Below are 20,959 nucleotides of genomic sequence, written 5' to 3'. Positions count from 1 at the left end.
TCATAGGTTGATCCGAACCCTCCGATCTATAGAGGGTTATAGGTTGATCCAAATCGTCCATGTGATGGAACCATGGTTTTAAATTTCGGTCTGAAATTTCAGTAATTTCGGTTTGAAATTTGTTTTAAATGCCATTATTTATTAAAAAAAAAGTGTTACAAAATTTTGGCCGAAATTTTGGTTCAGTCCAAAATTTCGAAAATTCGGTCCGGAATTTAGAATCAAATTACCAAATTTCGGACAGAAATTTTGGATTTCGCCAAAATTTCGGTTTTCAGTAGGGTCCGAAACGGTTACCGAAACCAAAATTTTAAACCATGGATGGAACACAACATGAATCGGTTGTGCCCGTAACATCATTTACATAGGTTGATCGTAGCCCTCCAACCGATATAGGCTGATCCTAGCCCTCCAATCGATAAAGGTTTCCATAATTGTTGTTCCTCTTCAGGTGTCCGGAATCCGTCAATATTTTGCAAGTGTCTTTCACGAGTAATAAAAAGTAGTTCTTTCGTCATTGTCATATGACTTTACCTCTTCTTGGTAGTTTTTGCCATAATTGTCGTAGACAGGTACCATGTGTCGGTACTTTTCGTATGTAGATTATAATTTTACCCTCAAATAATTTCGATCATTAGAGATGGATGTTAGATATCAGCAAAGGGTTTAATGGTAAAAGAAAAAGTTAAGGGCATTATTTTTGGACGTTTGCGCTAGGGATTTATTGCCCAACATGAATGCCAAGAATACCCCTAAAGAAAATCAAGAAATGTCAATACAAAAGGCTGTGGGATATGAACGGAAATAACGAAAAAGTGAGGATGACTTTAACCCCTGATTCACGCTTTATATATAGTACACGGATTATAAAAAATAAGCTTGCAGAAATAAAATCTCGTGAGGATAAGTACGAAAGATTCATGTTGGGGAGAGAGAGAGAGTACATGTCGTAAAGGTGTTTTGTGCTTCACAACCGGTTAAAGGGGTGAATTTATCTAGAAGGGGTTGAAATTATTCCTGCCCTATCATTATATATATATAGCTGTCATAAGTAGCCTGAGAGCAACCCAAGTTAAAGACATCACAGGTTTAGTTATCAGGGGTTACATTGAAAAGCCACCCAACTCCCTCACTTCCCTGCTCTTATCCTCTACCCTCTCAATTCTCCCACACAACTCTAAATCAGCTAAACCCACTACTCCAATTCCAACAAAACCCATATTTTCAACCTCCAACTTTTCCCTTTCAATTTCAATTTTCCCTTCAAATGACCCAACCCATCTCCTCCACTTCATCCTAACCCACTCACCAACAAATACCATGCAATCATTATCCCCTCTCTTCTTAAATTCAAATTTAAATTCCCACCCAAAACCCATTTCTTTCCCACCAAAACCCTTCACTTTCCCACCACCGCCGATCCGAGTCTTCCCCCGAATGGCGACTTTCGTGGGTCTGAAGGTCGAACCCACGACGAGTTTTTCAAGTAGAGAGGGTTTCAAAACATTGATGGATTATATGGGGAAGGAAGGAGCTAATGTGGGTAATGATCTGGTGGTTCTGATCAGTCATTTACAGTATGCCTGTAAGAGAATTGCGTCCCTCATTGCTTCGCCCTTCAATTCTGAGATTGGGAAACAGAAGGGTTATGGCAGCATTGATCAGTTGAGTGGAAGAGACGCCCCAAAGCCGCTTGATATCGTTTCGGTAATCTTGTTTCTAATCTTCATTTTAAAATTTTCAAGGTAGATTTTGTTGTTTGATGAATGGCAGTTCATTTATAGTACTTATTTTCATTTTTTTTTTGTTCTGGGGGCTTTAGACTGTCAGAATTTGATTATGTTTTTGCTTCAATTTTGGTACCGAAATGAGTACATGATAGGGAGCTCGAATCTCTATCAAAAAGTTCTGTTTTCTTCCCATTATGTGCCAATTCCGAATAGTAAGTGTTCATGGGTTTCACATTTCCTGCTCCTAAATTCTATTGCTTTTCTTGGAGAACTTTTTGAAAATTAATGGTAGAATGTGTTGTGTTTGGTGTTTTAACTTTTTTTTTTTTTCATGATTACGAAAAACTTTATTAAAAGAAAAACAGCAAAACATCAAATCACCAACATGGTCAAAAGATACAAGAATAGCAAAAGAAAGATAAAACAAGAGACAAGGCAATGAGGATTGTTGATGGGATAATGGTTGCAGAAAGGTTCTTTTGGATACTCTGCTATGAGTAAGCTCATCAGCAGTCCCATTAGCCGATCTGTAGGTGTGCTGAAAGCGGGGCGAGTAGCATTCAATAATGTCTAAAATCTTCTCCATCACATTAGTAAAACGCCAAGGGAAGCCTCTCCTCATTGAAGCCCATTGGATGACATTAAGCAAGCCACCCTCAACAATCAGCTCTTTTAAATCCAATCAGTCAACAAGCAAATTTCCTCTCTGCAGTGCTATACTTGCCCCGAATTGGAATAAACAATATCAATGGGCCCAAAGAGGCCCATCTCACAGAGCTATCATGGTCATAAATAATTCTGCCAATCCCAGCATTGCTGGGTTCCCTAAACTACACTCGTCAAAATTTAGCTTAGAGAAACCTGGAGGTGGAGGGGACTGTCTAGTAGATGATCTTTGCAAATATTGCTTGCAAAGAGAAGTCTTTGTCACCTCATTGAACTCCTTTAGGCTTGTCACCCATTTCACCATCAGAGAGAAAATAGCTTGCCTAATAGAGTGCGACAACCGCAACATACTTTGAAAATTCTTTGATTGCTCTCTGTCCACACCAACCCCATGGTAGTCGCAAAGCAAGATTCCACATAATTCTTCCCCATCGACCCCTAGGCAAAAGCCTGGGGACCCAATTAACTTGGAAATATGCTTCGAGAAGGTCCACCACAGCTCAAACAAACATGGTTCGAAATATTGGCTGATATGTATTCTTATCTTTGGGGTCTAATATGACATGGACTCCAAGTACCAACGCTCACAATGCTCTGCCATCCATAATGTGTCATGTTCACATGAATACCCTGAACTTCAATATTTCAGTTTTTGTCATTTTCAAAGGGGTGTAGAATTAAAGTTTATGACTAAATCAACATAGAACTACTAGATTCAACCATGAAAATCAAGATTTGAAGAGTGAATCCATGGATCAAAGTTAGGTTCACAAAGTTTTGAATTTTTTCTATTCGAGGTAAAATTTCTACTCTCTCTCTCTCTCTCTCTCTCTATTTATGGTTTAGTTGTCATACATCAAAATCATTCACGATTCATTTGGCATGATTGTTTGCTACAATGTTTGAAGAGATTTGGGTGTTATTTGTGCAGATTTTATTGTTTTCTCTCTTTTTATATTTTCTATTTTTTAGTGGTCTTTTAATGACAAATTTATGTGTGCATTGATTGTTTTACACATCTATTGGGCTATATCTATCAAGATATGCATGCTTTTTGGCATGTCTTCATTTCATTCACTATTCGCGATTCGTATTTTAGTTTTCCATTTTATTTAAAAAATGCTATTTTTTAATTGATATATAGCTAGACCTACATGTTATGAGCATGGTCCATGTATGTATCAGCCTATGTGCCTATTTTTATCAACTCTTTAAGTTTTTTTCTTGTTTTTCATTTGTTCCACTTTTTTATATTGAACTTTCCTTTATGTTTGATGTTTTAGAAATTTTGACCTAGATCCCTGTGTATAGGCATATTCTTTCTTATTTTAGTATTTTTTATGTTTCTATTTCGTAGTTATGGGACATGCTAATACTTGTGGAATTATATTACTGTTTTACCTATTTTTTATTGTTTATTTGATCATTTCTGTTACGCCCCCAAGCCGTACACATAAGGCCTGGGAACACAACATCTCAGTATACCTGCAAGGAAACCTTACAAGCATACAAGGCTAACAAAGCGATAACAAAACCATACATATCATAGCATCCATAGAGGTCCACACTTGCGTAAATAATCCAAATAATCAAATGTTTAACACTTACTCTCACTCTCCCCAATAACCATTAACAAATAAAATTACATAATCTCAATAGTGCCTAAACAATACTCACTGTCCAATAAAACTAGAAGAAGCAACTAAAAAAGGGAAATTGAAAAGTCACGCCTCCGCTCCCTCGTCCGCACCACGAGGGTCAAATTCTGAAAATGATAAACCACAGTCAGTTGAAGAGCTCAGTACATAATGACGCACTACAAAAGTGGGGTCAAAGCATGCTACAAAGAGAGAATCAATAGGTAAACGAAGATGGTATAAGCTACACATGAAGTGGCTAATACAAGTACAATAACTGTGAAGCAAATTCCACAAAGCCATATCTCAAAGTGTCACATCAAAGAGGGTCCTAAGAGACTATTGAAAGCAATAAAAAAGGGACAAAACCACCTAAAGGTCCTCGGCTTAGCCCAAAAAGCAAGTTATTTTACCAGACTGCTTGCGGTTAAAAACTAGTTTCTGTGTTCGCATACCTGTCGACAGGGTCAGCGAATAGCACCCACTAACGGGACCCGAAAGACAATGTACTACGCCCATTGGTGCCGGCCCTTATAGTTCATATATATACCTAAGCCTCCACAAAAGGTGTCCACATATGCACAAAGTCCAAAAGATGTTCAAAGGTACAAAGATAGTGATTCACGTTGGTTCCACAAAGGTTTTCCAGAATAGTTGGTATACAATGATCAAAAGGTTCTTATATCAGAGAGGGTCACATATTCAATACAAAAGTCATATGCTGTCAATGAATATAAGATTCAATAGATTTCATTCAATGAAAGAACAAGCATGCGAGACCCAAATTAAAGTCTAAGGTTACCGAGGATCGCACCTATTCAAAGGGTGAGGAAGTTATGATCAAAGAGACTTTATCGAATGGTAAATCATCACACTAAAGTAGAGTACGAAATTAAGTACCTCAAATGTTCCTCTCTGACTCTTCCTGACTCGAAATCAATCTAACATCACAATTATCCCATTATTATCAATGCGGGATCTAAGGAGATGAATTACGATACAAAAATCCCAACCCCAGAATAAAACGAGGTCAACAAAAGAGGAATGGGAAATAAAACTAGGATCTTTTTTAAGTATTTCAGCATTAACATCATTATAATGTTTTCAAATATCTTTGGAATAATTTTTAATAGAAAGAACGTGTTTCTGGCATGTCCGTAGAGTGCAAGAATGTCTAAAACGAAAGAGAAACAAAGAAGTTATGAATTTTCAAAGTTTGAGCTGCCAGGGGAAAACCTGCTGCGCCGGACGTCCGGGATTTTTTGCTGGACGTTCGGGAATGTTGTTGAACGCCGTCTGAGATTCATACTCGCCCCAGGGCCGGTCGTCCGCCGTTTTTGCCAGACGTCCGCCCCTGCACGGACCCAGTTTCCTGAAACACGATTATCCACCCTTTTAGGTACAAAAACAGTCATACCTCATTCGTTTCTCATCGGATCTGGGCGCGGTCGGGCTTGTTGGAAAGCTTAGAGCAAGGAGATTCCAAAGAGGCCAAAAACCTCACCGAAATTCAGTTGGAAAACGATTAGGGAAGAAACTTAGATCTAGGTCAAAATCACAATTTTCACTTTTAATGATCAATGCATGATGATCTAGGTTTCGATGGGGATCCAAAGACACGATCAAACCTAAGGAACTCTAGATCCATTGAAGGGATTCTCCCAAGCGCTTACAAATCCTAAAATAAATCCTCACAACTTAAGAATACAGATTTTTAAGGTTTCTAAAAGGACGATGTTATCAAGGGATGAAGTTCATACCTTGTTTCACGTTCTAAAGCTTGCGAACTCGGTTCTCCTAGATCTCTTGTACGAAATTCTTCTCCTTTCTCACGAAAACCGTCTCTTGGGGTTGTAGAAAACATGTTTAGGGTTTTATTTAAACTCCCAAAAGATGTATTTATAGGCTCTCTCTTAAGAAGCCCTAATCAAAGCCAGATTCACTAAGATAAAAACGCCCCTCACTTAAAGGGGCAAACGAATTTAATAAGGGGGTATTTTCGGGTATTTACAATTTCTTTAGTTAAAATAATTCTTTCTACGCTTCTAATTCAAGTACTAACAAAAGAAACTTGACAGATGTTCAAATAGAGAAGCAATTTATATGCTTTCCAACTCGGTTCAAGTCTAATTAATCATGTTAAAATTACCAAGCCATAGTTTTTATTTGAAATAAATATGCCCCCAATCATTAAAAAGTAAAAGTAAAGTGTAGACACCCCATTTTGCCAGGATCGGAGTAATGATAGGTTGCTGTGAATCCTATGATGAGTCCCGAAGCTTTTCTGGTCTTTCTCTCTGTTAAAGTATAAAAGATAAATAACGCCTTTCTCCAACAGCTTTAGCTTTTGGAGAAGTTGGTTAGTTAACATGGTATCAGATCCAAAGGTCTCGAGTTCAAACCTCCCGTATAGCAAAAATCCACATGCGATGGTCGGCCCAAAGTGGGACCACATGTGCCACGTGTTTGCCAAGTGGGCCACACGTGCGGGGAGTGTTAAAGTATAAAAGATAAATAACGCCTTTCTCCAATAGCTTAAGCTTTTGGAGAAGTTGGTAAGTTAACATGGTATCAGAGCCAAAGGTCTAGAGTTCAAACTTTCTGGATAGCAAAAATCCACATGCTATGGTCGGCCCAAAGTGGGACCACATGTCCCACGTGTTTGCCAAGTGGGCCACACGTGCGGGGGAGTGTTAAAGTATAAAAGATAAATAACGCCTTTCTCCAACAGCTTAAGCTGTTGGAGAAGTTGGTAAGTTAACACTCTCGATATCCCTCTCAATATTTCTCTAGGTTTTCAACCAACACAAATTTGTCAGAACCACCAAAACACCCAACAACCAAGCCTACATCCAGAACCATATGAGTTCATCAAATACCTTCTGACCGAGCCTTGAATTGGTCAAACAAAGGTCCCAAGGGCCAAAAGCCCAAAGCCCGATAGCTCGGAACCCGCCTTTTACGGCAACACAAGATCCCGAAGATTCGGTTACCAAAACTCAGCAAAAGCTCTACCAGAAGCCATTTCGGTGAACAGAACCACTACTCGATCACCAGAAACCACTTTTTGGGAACTAGAAACCTCTTTTAGAAACCCAAAACAACCTTTTGGGAACCAAAGGTCACCTGTTAGGCAACCGACAAACCCAGAACCTGCAATCGGGAACTCGGGAACCAGAACCCAAAACAGGGAACCCGAGAGGTCTCCCGACGATTTTGGGAGCCCCCACCGACGATTTTGGAGGCCCTCCAAAATCATTGGTGGGGAATTTCTCCCCAAAAGCTATATAAGGTGTTGGATGTATTCGTTGTTAGACGCGCCACATTGTAAATATGACTGGGCCAACGCATATTTTAAAGGGGTAGGTGGATTATGTTGACAATGAATGCAGCAGAGTGCTTCAACAATGTACGAAAGGGCGCAAGGGAGTTGCCGATTGCTTCGCTCGTTGATCATTGTAGATGGAAAGTACAAGACTTTTTTCAGGTCCGTCGGAAAGAGGTTGCTACATGGCAAACACGTTTGACTCGCAAGGCAGAAAAGTGGTTAGAAAAGTCATGTGAGTATGGCAGTAAGTATACACCATACGCGTGTAGTTTCACTGAATATGAAGTAAAGTCGTTAACTAATTCTGATCGGGTGGACTTAGAAAAGAGAACATGTACTTGTGGTCTTTTCCAAACGATTGGATTACCGTGTAGGCATGCCATAGCAGCCATGGGAATGAACAATTTGGACCGATATGATTATTGCTAGGAATGGTATTTGGCCTCAAAGTATCGGAGTACATATGAGGAGGTGGTTCATCCTATTTTAGATCGAACACAATGGGCGACGCCTTCCCACGATCTGGCAAAAGTATTGCCATCACGAGTAAAAAACCAGCCTGGACGACCGAAAGTACGAATACAAAGAGGGCTGCAAACTAGAAAACATAACTGCAAAACATGTGGGGAACCTGGACGTAACAAAAGAACGTGCAAAAATACGCCCATTGTAAATCGTCAATTAAATATGACTCCTATCGGTTCTGCTGATCCTACACATGATAGGTACGTGGTATATATATATATGTGTGGAATTAGTAGTCAGTAGGGTCTTTCCATAATACATCCATTATTAAATTGATCGGTGCCACCTTTTTTGTAGGTCCGACGTGTCCTTCCCACCTCCATTCTTTTGTTAGGGATGAATATGGATTTGTTGGGTTTTCGTGCACAAAATTTTGCCCTTGCATTCCTTGGTGACCACTAGTCAATTGTATTTATCAAATATTTTGTTCTATGAATTTTTTTGTACCAAGGGAACTTTTTTGTATATTTTGGTAGAAAAAGTTTCCCAATGTCTTTGATCCTACTCAATTGTCTTTGGTTCTACTTAGAATTAGAATTGTGATACCATTTCTAAAGGAACACATGACCAACAGTTTAAAACAGTAATTGATCTTAGAGTTTGGTAGAAAAAGCTTCTCCCCCTTCCCCTTGACGCCCCCGCTGTGCTTTTGCCCCTTCTCTGTGTGACTCTTGAAGCCATGGCAAAGGATTAGGGTGTTCGAAGATAGGGTTTTGTGGAGGGTGGGGAGTGGAGGGATTTAGGAGGGTTTTAGAAGGGTTTTAGGGTTTCGGATGTAATTGATCTTAGAGTTATGGTGGAGGGAGAGGAGTGGAGGGATTTAGCGTTTGGGGAGGAAAAGCACAACGGCTGTAATGGGGGGAGGTGTGGAGGTGTTATTTATAGGGAGTGGTTTCCGCTTGGTAGATGGTTTTTTTTTTTAAAAAAAGGGGAAAAAGCCGGTCGACCTGCAGGTCGGCCCGTCAAGGCTTTTGCTACCTGTTTGTCCATATGGTAAAAATGTCGACTTGCAGGTTGACCTGTATTCGTCTTTAGTACCTGTTTGAGCTAATGGTAAAAAGGTCGACTGGATACTCTTTTTTTTTTTTAGAAGTAGATGCAGACATGATCCAATTGGGGCCGGGGGGGGGGGGGGGATGCTAACCAGTACACCAACCAATGAACCTGTAGAAATTACATGAACCTGTGAAAATTATATGCATGAACCATCCAGAATTACATTCATGAACCATGAACCAACAGCATCAACCAACAAGAGCATGAACCATCCAAATACATAGATGAACCAACATCACAAGTGCAAGCCAATTACATGAACCTGTACAATGCCAAGATCTGTCATGCATGAACCAATACAATACATGAATCATCCAACATTTGTCTTCCAATACAAATCAACATTTGTCATGCATCAACCATCCACAATATGTCATCCATTTAGAATCTTCCAATACAAATTAATTACAAGCATTCGCAGCAATTTTACAAATCCATTTACATCCTACACGGTAAGTCTCACATATACCCCCTGCAACATTTCGGATAACAGAGACACTCTCATAGTCGTAATATCTGGCTGGCTGAAATCAAAAGTGGCGTCACGGGTGAGGTACTCCATTTCCTTCAAAACGAACAACCTACAATCGTTTCTGCAAAATAGGAAGAGTATTCAACAATAAGAAACACAATGTCGACCTACTAATAACAATTAATTCCATGCTACATCACCTGTTCTTTTGTATGGGCCGATTAGCCACTTCTTCTAAAGGGAATGCACTTATATCAACGCCATTTACCCTTTTGAACCATTCAACAAGGTATTCAACCTAGGAATTAATAATCAGTAAGTTAGCGCAATACTTCCTACGAATTAATCTTTCGCATCCAAAGGAACATTAGGGTTATACTCACAAGGGGTTGTGCTATTTCAGAAAACTCGGGACCTTTAAGAGAGTTGTATAGAAAGAAGGTTGGTCGAACCATATCCAAGACTAGAAGAAGCCAATGACCTGTAGTGTTGATTGGAGCAAAGACTTTTCTTAGCTCTTCAATGGGGATCGTCTGTAGACATTGTACGAACCTTGTACATGCCTCAGGTCCGGGATAACTACTATCACTTATACATTGCTGCAAACACGAAAAAATGTCATAATTGAATGTACCTTTATACAGAGAATGCAAGAGATATACATCGGTATTATCTTACATATAGATGGGTAGAAACACAAACACGTGCTCCCTTTCCTTCTTTACGGGCATCTTCTTCCCGCTTGTTCAAATAGTCTGTATATACGTTAATAATCTACAAAACAAAGCATAATTCACTTTTTTAAAAGCCAATGAACAATATCAAGCAACCATGTCTAAGAACTAATATCTAACTAATGTAAACAATACCAGAGAACTTTACCACCCTCTACGTTTGGTTAGTATAAGCAAGTCCTTTGAACACATGTAATACCCATCGTTATGAATGACCTTCTCACTGCAAAAGCAGTAAAAAAACAGTGACCCCTACGGACCTTAGCTGATTTGATCCTTAGGAAACAAATGAACCTTAGCTACTCTTAAATATATGGCATGTTATCTATGACAAATCAACCACAGTAAGTTAGAAAATTTACCCCGGTTCAAGCGCTTTCAATGCGGCCAACATGTTGGCATCTGGTCCGGTGACGTTGCCAACATCATCCTTCTTCCTCCGGCTGCGTACGGTGTATGGTGACTTCAATGCCTTAATAGGTTTCATTTTTCTCTGGTGTTGCTTCACTTTTTTTTCAATGCTCTCGACTGGAAGGTTCTTTTCTTGAGTATCACTTAAGATAGGAACTAAGTGAACTTCATCATCCCTCATATATGCTGACTTGGCTATCCACGTAGTAGATATGGTCTTTTTCATCTATGCTCACTTGGTTGTCAACGTAGAAAGGGTATTTTTCATCGTCGTCCCCATCTTTCTTTTCACCCTCTCCTATTTCCTCCACTATTTTTTCCACTATTTCATCGAACACCCCATCTTTCTTCCGACCCTCCCCTATTTTCTCCAGGTCACATTCTTCCTCTACAATTTTCCTCTTCTTTAAAGCATCTTCTTTTTCATCTTCCCCCATCTCCTCCTTATCAGGGACACTCCCTGACCCTATACTTTTCCTCTTCTTTAAATATCTCACTTTCCTCTTCTTTAAATCTCTCACTTTCCTCTTCTTTAAATCTCTCAACTCACTTTCTAACTCCCCAACTTGACATTCAAGTTTCTCCACCCTCTTCAACAAAAACCTTTCTCCCCCCGCTTTCCCATCTGAAGCTTTTCATTTCCTCTCCTCCTTTCATCCATCTTCAACGAAAAACTTCCTCTCTCCGCTTTCCCATTAGAGGTGCAACTCGGGTCGGGTTGGGTGGGGTTGAGGCCAACCCAACCCAACCCGAGGAGCTCAACCTCCAATCCTAACCCAACCCAACCCGACTTTCAACACAGGATGGCTAACCCAACCCAACCCAAATTGGTTTTTCCATAACCCGAACCCAACCCAACCCAACCCGAATTCCCAAGTTGGGTCGGGTTTAGACATTTCAGATGAGATATTTAGCAAGGGAAATGGCACCGAAGTTCAAAACCAAAGGAAAAAAAACAGTAAAACACTACTAGAACACATGCTCATATTAAATAACTGCAAATGATGCGAGGAAAACATGACAATCACAATCACAAGGATATGCGGGTGTTTAGTCCAGAAAAAAGAAGGTTGAGATCATCCAATCAATCGATTTTTGCATGCTTCAATCTTGCGGTTGAGATCTCTTCTAGGTTAGGGTTTTTACTTTAGTGACTTTAGCCCTTTACTTTTTGTTTTTGATAAGTATCTATTATTATATTTGCTAAGGATGGAAAGAAACAACAAAACGTCAGAAGCTACAAAGTACAAAAAGTAAAAAACGTGTATTACTCTTTGTCGGGTTACGGGTTGGGTCGGGTTGCCTGATACCCAACCCAACCCAACCGGACCCGAATTTTGGTCGGGTTTGCCAACTCCCAACCCGGACCCGAACCCAACCCGAATTTGGTCAACCCAACCCGCCCAAAAATCGGGTTCAACCCGACCCAAGTTGCACCCCTATTTCCCATCTCCTACTCTTCCTTTCTTCCCTCTTCAACGAAAAACTTACCTCTCTCCCCTCATCTCCCACCGGAGAAACATTTAGAGCGATGCTATCGTCCGCAATTATAACGTCGTCAACCTCATTCTCGGCGACTAGTAGGCATTCCTCTCTTCCCACAGCTTCTAGCCTCATCACAACCTGAAATGCATTTAATTTTTGGATCACAAATTCGACTATAATAACCCAATAGATAAGTATTAGAACGACCAGTAGGAATTATTCTCTCACCAGTGATGCTTCCAACACCCTATCAACAATCTGCGTAATCAACTTTCTATACTCCCTCGTTATATCCATCTTACCGGTCCACTTCAATAGACGTGGATACGCATCGGGATGAGAAGGTACCCATAACACGGTATGCTCAAATAGCCATACCTGAAATCAAGCAATATGGTTTAGACAATCCAATAATTAACAAACACGAAACATTAAAGACTCCAATAATTAACAAACATGAAACATTAAAGACTGTATGTGAAATTTACCTGTAATAAGATAGAGCATCCTGCTATATGCCCCTTTCCATTCGCAACATATGAATTTAATGACTATATCAAGAAGTCATAGATGACGTAGGCCCATGTAACATTTCCTACCGTCTCCAGATCAATATACGGAAATAGGCAAGAACATGCCTTGTGATCTCCCTGTGCAAACAAGAAAGTGCTACAAAACAGCAAGATCACATGCTTCACAGTGGACCTAATCGATTCTTCCTCATTGGAGAACATTTCGTCATTTATTACCTCTAAAATCTGTTCAACGGTGGCTGTTGGAGCCCCAAACCTCTATCCATCCACAACAATCGTGCTATCCCAAACTAATTTGGCCTCTCGCCTCTCATACTTAAACCTAAAATTTTCGCTACATCACTAGCTACAAACGGAACCACAATGCCACCTATTTTGAATGCTTTCCATTTCGGTTCCCATGATTTCACCAATATCGTCAAAATCTTCTTGTGCAACTCAGCACCTCCATGGTGTAGTAGCAAATCTCGAAACGGGGTTTTACTTATCAAATTTCTATTTGCCTCCCCTAAGTGAAACACCTCGACGCACTCGTGAAAGCGGGAAGGACAACATCTAGATGTAACATAGTTAGCCTGTAAATGGAACATGGAAACATTAACAGTTGAAGTGGTACCATTAAGAGATTCAAATGAAAAAAGAAAAAGTTCATCACCATGAGAGGAGCTGCAGATGGAATAACAACTTCCGGCCCTTATCTGCAGAAACAAGGGGAAATTAGAATTAGTGCTTCAAGCACATTATATATCCACTATTAAACGGAAGATTGCCTTCAACCAAATTTTCTGCTTTCATCCATTCTAAACTCTTACATATCTAAAAAATATTACTTTGAGATACTTGGAAACACAGTTACAACCCTTGGAACAACTATTCAACTAATTACTGGTTCCAAGAGTCCTAAACTCTTTCAATCTCAGAAATAGTTATTCCAAGATTACTGGGACACACAATTACTGGTTTAAATGGTTCTAAACTCTTAAACATCTCAAAATTATTAGTTTGAGGGCCTTGGAACCAGAGTTAGAACCCTTGTAGCCATTGTTTAAATCCTTGCATCAATCTAGTGGTTCCAAGGGTCATAAACTCTCCCAACTCTCGGAAACAGTTGTATGACCTTCTAACAAATATTATTGGGTTGAAGGGTCCATGGAACCACATTTACATTAAAGGAACAACAATTAAATACTAACAATTACCTAGAACCACAGTGGTTTCAAGGGAACATGTCAACAATATTGGTTTCAGATACTTGGAACCACAGGTACAATCAGTGAAACCACTAATAAACTAATTACTTCTATTAGTAGTTCTAGGAGTTCTAGACTCTTCAACATGTAAGAATTATGGGTTCCACAGCCTTTGAACCACAATTACAAGCCTTGAAACCACTGTTACAACCCTACGAACTACTTTGTGGTTCCAAAGATTCTACAATCTCCAAAATGTCAGAAATAATTGTCCCAGCATGCAAGGAACAATAATTACATCCATGGAACCACTAATTACCACTGGTTCTCACCTCTTACAAATTTCAAAAAATTCTTCAAAATAAATGGAACCACAGTTACAAGGCTGAAAAATAATGGCTTTAGAAGCACACTTAGTGCTGGATTGAAAGGGTTACAAACCCTCCAACAATTTTTAACGATTGTGAAAATGAGCACACCAAATCAAAGCATAAAAACCCTATCCAAAACCCTTCAAAGGGTTTCTTATTCGAAACCGTATCCCAAAAACTACAAACCACATGAAATATACGAACCAAGATTTTTGTTCAAACATTTTGAGGAAGAAAATCATAAACAAGGAAACCCTAATCTAAAAATTGAACACATACTCTAGAGAAGGAGATTTCTAGCGAAAGGAAGATGATTTCTCGCGAAAGGAAGGAGATTTCCGGCGAAAATTTCGTCTTTTCCAGCTAAGAGCTCGTGATATCAGGCGAGGAGGGAGATTCCAGTTTGAAAAAAAGTAAAAAAACCAGAGATAAAGGGAGAAGGTAAGACATGGTAGGGGAAAAGCAACTCAAGGGCATTTTTGTCTTAAATCATGCCTTGGGATGCGTTTCACCCCTTTTTGAGAATTTAACCAACTCAACCCTTGTTTGAGATTTTCAGATAAAAATCACATTTTTTGAGAATTTTCCCTTAAAACTATTGTAGTGTTATATACTATATTTTTAAATATTATTATTTTTTATAAATTAAAAAACCATTATTCTTTCTGAAAAACTAACAAATTAAAGGCATTTTTAGATTTAGCCATGCACTATTTTACATAAAATTTATGTTGCGTTTTCTCCTATGATGTGGACACGGACACGGGTGTTCTGTGTCGACACCGACACGAAGTGTCGGACACGGCGAACCCCCAGAATTTAGAAACAGGGACAGGACTAAAATAGAAAGTATATATATATATATATATATATATATATATACAACAAAAAATATTAATTAAAGAAGAGCTAAAAAAGAGTTTATCTTAAAAGAGAGTTACTAATAAAAGAGGTAAACACAATATGCAATAATAAAACAGAATGTCACACTCACACAACACAAAAATGATACAACAGAAAATATTAATTAAAGAAGAAGTAAAAAAGAGTTTATATTAAAAGAAGAGTTACTAATAAAAGAGGTAAACACAATATGCAATAATAAAACAGAATGTCACACTTGACACAACACAAAAACGTGTCCACACACCCACACTAAGTAGCAGTACATTTAAAAGTATCCAAAGGAGTGTCGACACGGGTGGGCACGCCTGTCGTGTCGGATACGGCAGGACACGTGTGTCGGCAATAAATTCGAAGTGTCGGCTAAATCATAGGTTTTCTCACTACTTTTAGTTTGGTTGTAAGTTTTTAATTAAATGTTTAAAAATATTTTGGAAAAGAACAATTATCTTTCTTTGTCATTTAGTGTATTAGTGGTATACTTTACCATTATGTGTTACATAATTAAATTTATATGAATTGCATGTGTACTTTGTTGTATGTATTATCCATAAAAATTTATATGAATTGTATGTAAATGTGGTATGTATAGAATCATTAGACATGCGCGACAACGCTTGTCACAAGTTGTTCGAGGTTGTTGTTTCTTGCGTATATGATTGTTATTTTTGCTTATTCTAGCTTTTCCTAAAGTTGTCTTAAATTTCCATCATTTGAATACATTTCTGTGACTTTTCAAGATGTTTACTGAAATTTCCATATGGAATTTACATATTTACATTTTTGCCATGACCAAAACTCATCCAGAAACGGAAACCTAAATTTTTGCCCAAAACGGCACAATAACTTCCCCGGCAGTGCAATATTCACCACTTTGAGACCCCTTCCATAGATAAAAGCACTATGAGGTTTTGAAATGATCCTCCCAAGCTGACATAGGACACTAGGATTAGTTCCTTTATTTCTTTCCCATTAGGATTAGTAACTTTCTTTGGGTAGAGATTTTTTTTAGTTGGCAATATTATTATTCTAATTACAGTTGCTTTAGTTATGTAATAAGATTTAGTTTCTTGTTTTTAGTTTCTTGTTTTTCTATAAATATGAGAGTATGTATGAGGAAAATGAGCAATCAAGAATATTGGAACAAAGTTTCTCTCTTTATTTCTCTCTTCTTCTCCCTCTTCTCTTCCTTCTTCTGTCTTCTTTCCTAGTGAATCCTAGGTTTATTCTTCTTCCCTAATGGCTTCTAGGGCCTATTTCGGATCATACGCTTCGGCTGCGATTCCCGCATTGTTGAGAACTGAAAACCACTTTCATAACTTCATCACTAGAAAATGGTCTATAAATTTCTTCTATCCATATCTTCCATGAGCCAAAATGAACCCCAACAGGTTTCAGAAAAAGGCCACCTTCCGAAGTGTATAAAAACATATAGAATCTTGCAATATCATCTAAAATGCTAGTAGGACAATCTCACCGAGTCTCTCCAGTCATCAAACTCTAAATTTGGTTGGTCGTCGTTCTAGAACTATCAATGCCATGAATCCAAGCTGTTTCCGTATTCCCTTCAATCATTTTGTTTGAGCCCATTGCTTCCACTAAGTTTCTTCCGGGATGATGATCCTATTATAGCTCTTCTTAATAATCCATCCCTCACGGTTCTCCTCATCACTAAGTGGTTACCCTCCTTTACTATCCAGCTAGGAAATATTACCTAATAACTGAGATTTCCTTTGACCAGGTTGACTCAGAGATCCCTTGGCCCTCTCCGCGAGCTTAGTTTTCATATGCTGAAGTTTCTGAGCAAGTCTCGCATCAGAAGCCTTCTTGTGTAGGCACCCTTCACTAATTAGGCCCTGGTGGTGTGTCTTGCGGCTGTAAATGATTTGAAACCTCGACGGGAGTGTTGTGTGAATTGGTGTAATGCAACATGCTCTGGATGGGCTACTTGGTGGTAGCAACAGATGTCATCATCGAGATGGACAGATGACTCTCTTATGATGCTCTACTCACACATAAAATGAATTCATATTTATGATTAATGTCTCTTAATTAAAATGAGGTCAAACAAACACTAGTATCAACTGAATCTTTTTATCTACTTTGGATTGTGGGCTGTCGAAAAATCGGCCTCTCCCAATACAGCCTCCCTCGTATTTGTATATTCTAGTTACTGAGAGGCACTGCAGTTCCATGTAAACTTGATTATGAACCCAAGATGCTTTGATTTCTGATCACCGCTGTGCATCCTCATGAAGCTACTCTGGTAAGACATGGTTTTAGAGATCCTTGAGAGTTATAACTAAAAAAAGTAAACAAAATGAGGGTTATGTTTCTGACTGCAAAGTTTTTTTCTTGTACAGAATGACATTATCTTGTCTGCTCTCCGGAGTTCTGGTAAAGTTGCTGTCATGGCTTCTGAGGAGGATGATGTCCCTGTTTGGATAACTGATGATGCCCCTTTCGTGGTTGTTATTGATCCTCTAGATGGCTCTCGAAATATTGATGCCTCTATTTCCACTGGAACAATATTTGGGATATACCACCACCTGGTAGAAGTGGACCATCTACCCACTGAGGAGAAGGCCTTGCTCAATTCACTCCAAAGTGGGAATAGGCTCATTGCTGCTGGTTATGTTCTCTATTCATCCGCCACCATATTTTGCATTAGCTTTGGTTCAGGAACACACGCATTTACATTGGATCATTCGACTGGTGATTTCGTTCTTACACATCCTTATATAAAAATCCCATCAAGAGGTGATTTCTTGACATTGATACTGACTTGTAGCGTCACATTTATTAGTTGGAAACCTCTTTGTTTTTTTTAATTGCTACAACGTTATCCATATCAGCGTAAAATCTGAGTGTAAGTGTTATTATAATATTGTTTTTTTTTAGGAAATATACGGTCAATGGGACATTCTCAACTAATAAGAGTGTAAATTTTGGTTAGTGAGATTAAGTGATGGTTATCCCTTTTGGAAAAGGCTCTTAACAATACTCTTGTTGCGTAATGAGGGATGAGACTTATTTCTGTCTGACCGTATTGCTACCAATATTTCCAGGTGACCAAAATAGCCAATTATTGAACTTCTCTTACTTTTGGTTTATATTTAAAGAAAATAAATGCAAATAAAGAAATGCTATTGATTTTTATAATGTAGTGCTACTATTAATCCTGAGGATTCCCATGAATTAATTAAATTTTGGGAAGCAACCTTTTGAAAACCAAACTCACCAACACATCAACTTAAGAAAAATGAAGGGGTTTTCTCTCTGTCAAGGCCCACAACATACTGTTGTTTTTCCATTAATGTGAGCAACACACCCACATCCTTCTTTATTTTCATAAGCCTATTGATAGATCATATTTATAAAGAAATTGCTTGTGGAGTTTTGTACAGTAATGGTGAAAACTTACATGATTTTGCATATGATATTAAGATTTCTGAAATTTCTGTTTGCTAATGGCCACACTCTTATGATCAGGTCAAATATATTCTGTCAATGATGCACGATATTTCGACTGGCCTGAAGGTTTAAGGCGATATATTGACACTGTCAGACAAGGTAAAGGAAAATCCCCAAAGAAGTATTCTGCTCGTTATATCTGTTCACTAGTTGCTGATTTTCATCGGACTCTGCTTTACGGTGGATTGGTAATGAACCCGAGAGACCATCTTCGTATAGTTTATGAAGCAAATCCTCTTAGTTTTCTCGTGGAGCAAGCCGGAGGAAGAGGGTCTAATGGCAAATGTAGAATTCTTTCAATTCAACCAAATGAGCTGCATCAAAGGCTTCCTCTGTTCTTAGGGAGTTTGGAGGACATGGAGGAGTTAGAAAGCTATGGTGAAATTCAGCAGAAGATAAATCCTGGATATGAAGTCTGACACTGAAGTGAAATCTATAACTGCTTGTGTTCCTCATAAAGAATGTATCATTCCAGTACTTGAAGTGGTCTAAAGGACTTAGTATGCAATAATGTCAGAAACCATACATCAATCTCCAATGCAGTGTCAAAAAATCCAATATATATTCTGTTTCTTGGTCTATGCACAAAAATGCAATATATTAGCTAAATCCAATATATATTTTGTTTCTTGGTCTTTGTTTAACACTATGACGCCCCATTTATCATTGTACAGAGTTGCAAACATGTGAAATAAATCATATTTATCCAAGCTGATTTGCTTAACCTACCCACTCAATGAATCAACAAGACTTGTTCTTGCACAGTGAGTCTTGGTTCACATCTTCTTGAACACGAGGCTACAGTCATTCTGATTTCCTTCACAAGAGTTATACAATGGCTGAAAAATTAAATTGCATATGTTGGTAAAAACCCAAGATATCATTTTGAAGGATCTGACCATTACCAAGAACTCTTCAAGTTTTGTTGAGCTGTAACAAAAGATGGTATCTTGAATAAAGCTTTCCTCTATTTGGTTGGACATACATTTGATGAGAAATTATAGAAGTTATTCCTTTTGTCCTTGGGTGGGTGGGAATAATTGAGAATGTTAAGTTTTTTGTCAGTCTAACAAAACCTTGATAGATTTGAAGGAATATACATACGAAGTTCCAACCAAGAGAGGTCAAAGAACACTTAGGCCCTGTTTGGATCGCAGGAATTTTCTAGAAAAGTTTGTAAAGGAAAATATTTCTAAATTTTTCTACTTTTGTACACAGGAAAAAAGATATCTTGAACTAACCCTATTCAATTTTTACTAGGAACTTTCAATTTATGACAATATTCCTCTAAATTAACCATAATCATATCATTTCACTATAAATCGTGGGAAAAAATTCCCAAAGAAATTTTCCTTCAGAAATGTTTTGGTTGTTGTGCCCTGTATATAGATCCCATTGATGCACAACTCATTATTATAAATATCGGCCCAACTAATTCTAGTCTTATCTCTGAAGATAAGTGTTCATTTTTATTTCACAGGTAACAGACCTCCAAATGGGAGAACTGCTTTTTTTAATAGACTTTGTGTCTAGAATAACCTTGTAAGCCTTTTACCAGTTCAGTGCATAATTCGATCCGGTTCAGTACATAAACCTTTTACCGCATCCATGATGCCTACATAGGGTCTCTACTCCAACTGAGATAAGTTACCCAATATGTGTGTATAGGTCAGACCTGATTAAAGTCGTGCATCAAACCCAACTACAAACTTTTTAGGTGAACAAAGAGCTAGAATATCATATCTCTTTGCCACTTAGGACCTATAAATCTATTAGCATGATATTCCTACATGGTTACCTAAGAAAAATGCGCATCATCTTAATTCCCAGCATCTCACACAACAAATTATCCTACAAAACTTGGAGGATTGTGGCATGTCTCTAAGAACTCGCACTAGCACCCCAATGCCCCTACCTTTAATAGTATCTCATGGAGAGATTACAAAGTCCTACTAATATACATCTCACTAATATAATGACTGTGCCCTCTATGTATGTCTTACTCAAGGTTTCAAATTTTAGTTTCGGAATGCGTTTTGTTCCTCACCAAAACTGAAATTTTAGCCGAAATGTAACGAAATCAAATAAAATAATATTTTATTTCGTACAAAATTTCGAACAAAATTACTGAAATTTCGGGAAGATATTAAATAAAGAATAAATTCCAGATTTTTTGGAGATTTTCCCGAAATTTCGGGCTAATAAAATTTCAACCGAAGTTTTGTAACGTTTCGAGTTTACCCAATTTCGGTTTCAGGGTTGACCGAAACCCAAAATTTCGGTCCGAAATTTCGTATTTCGGTCGAAATTTAAAACCTTGGTCCTACTAATAGACAACTCACTACTTTATATTTGGGCCCATTAGTTTTTGGGTATTGGCCGATCAATAGATCATTGATTCGTATGCATGTGGGGTCCATTATTTTTGGTCGTTGTGCCCTTTA

General features: G+C 38.3%; 1 protein-coding gene across 1 annotated transcript; it reads left to right on the top strand.

Moving 5' to 3' along the window:
• Positions 1-1,064: 1,064 nt before the first annotated feature.
• LOC143851173 (Inositol monophosphatase family protein) lies at positions 1,065-19,159 on the top strand. Its single transcript, XM_077360515.1, has 3 exons — positions 1,065-1,707; positions 17,405-17,801; positions 18,534-19,159. The coding sequence occupies exons 1-3, from the start codon at positions 1,321-1,323 to the stop codon at positions 18,932-18,934; spliced, it is 1,185 nt and encodes a 394-aa protein (XP_077216630.1). The 5' UTR covers positions 1,065-1,320; the 3' UTR covers positions 18,935-19,159.
• The last annotated feature ends 1,800 nt before the right edge of the window (positions 19,160-20,959 follow it).

Source organism: Tasmannia lanceolata, unplaced genomic scaffold, assembly GCF_043159265.1.
Source record: "Tasmannia lanceolata isolate RefF3 unplaced genomic scaffold, GAP_Taslan_0.1 ptg000018l, whole genome shotgun sequence".
Classification (NCBI taxonomy): domain Eukaryota; kingdom Viridiplantae; phylum Streptophyta; class Magnoliopsida; order Canellales; family Winteraceae; genus Tasmannia; species Tasmannia lanceolata.
This window is presented reverse-complemented; position numbering and strand designations above follow the sequence as displayed.

What these genes read in the sequence shown, in the direction of transcription:
- LOC143851173 (XM_077360515.1), top strand. Translation starts at nt 1,321, where the DNA reads ATGCAATCATTATCCCCTCTCTTCTTAAATTCAAATTTAAATTCCCAC. An exon ending in AGCCGCTTGATATCGTTTCG is followed by an intron (nt 1,708 to 17,404) that starts GTAATCTTGTTT and finishes TTTCTTGTACAG; the next exon opens with AATGACATTATCTTGTCTGC. An exon ending in TATAAAAATCCCATCAAGAG is followed by an intron (nt 17,802 to 18,533) that starts GTGATTTCTTGA and finishes TCTTATGATCAG; the next exon opens with GTCAAATATATTCTGTCAAT.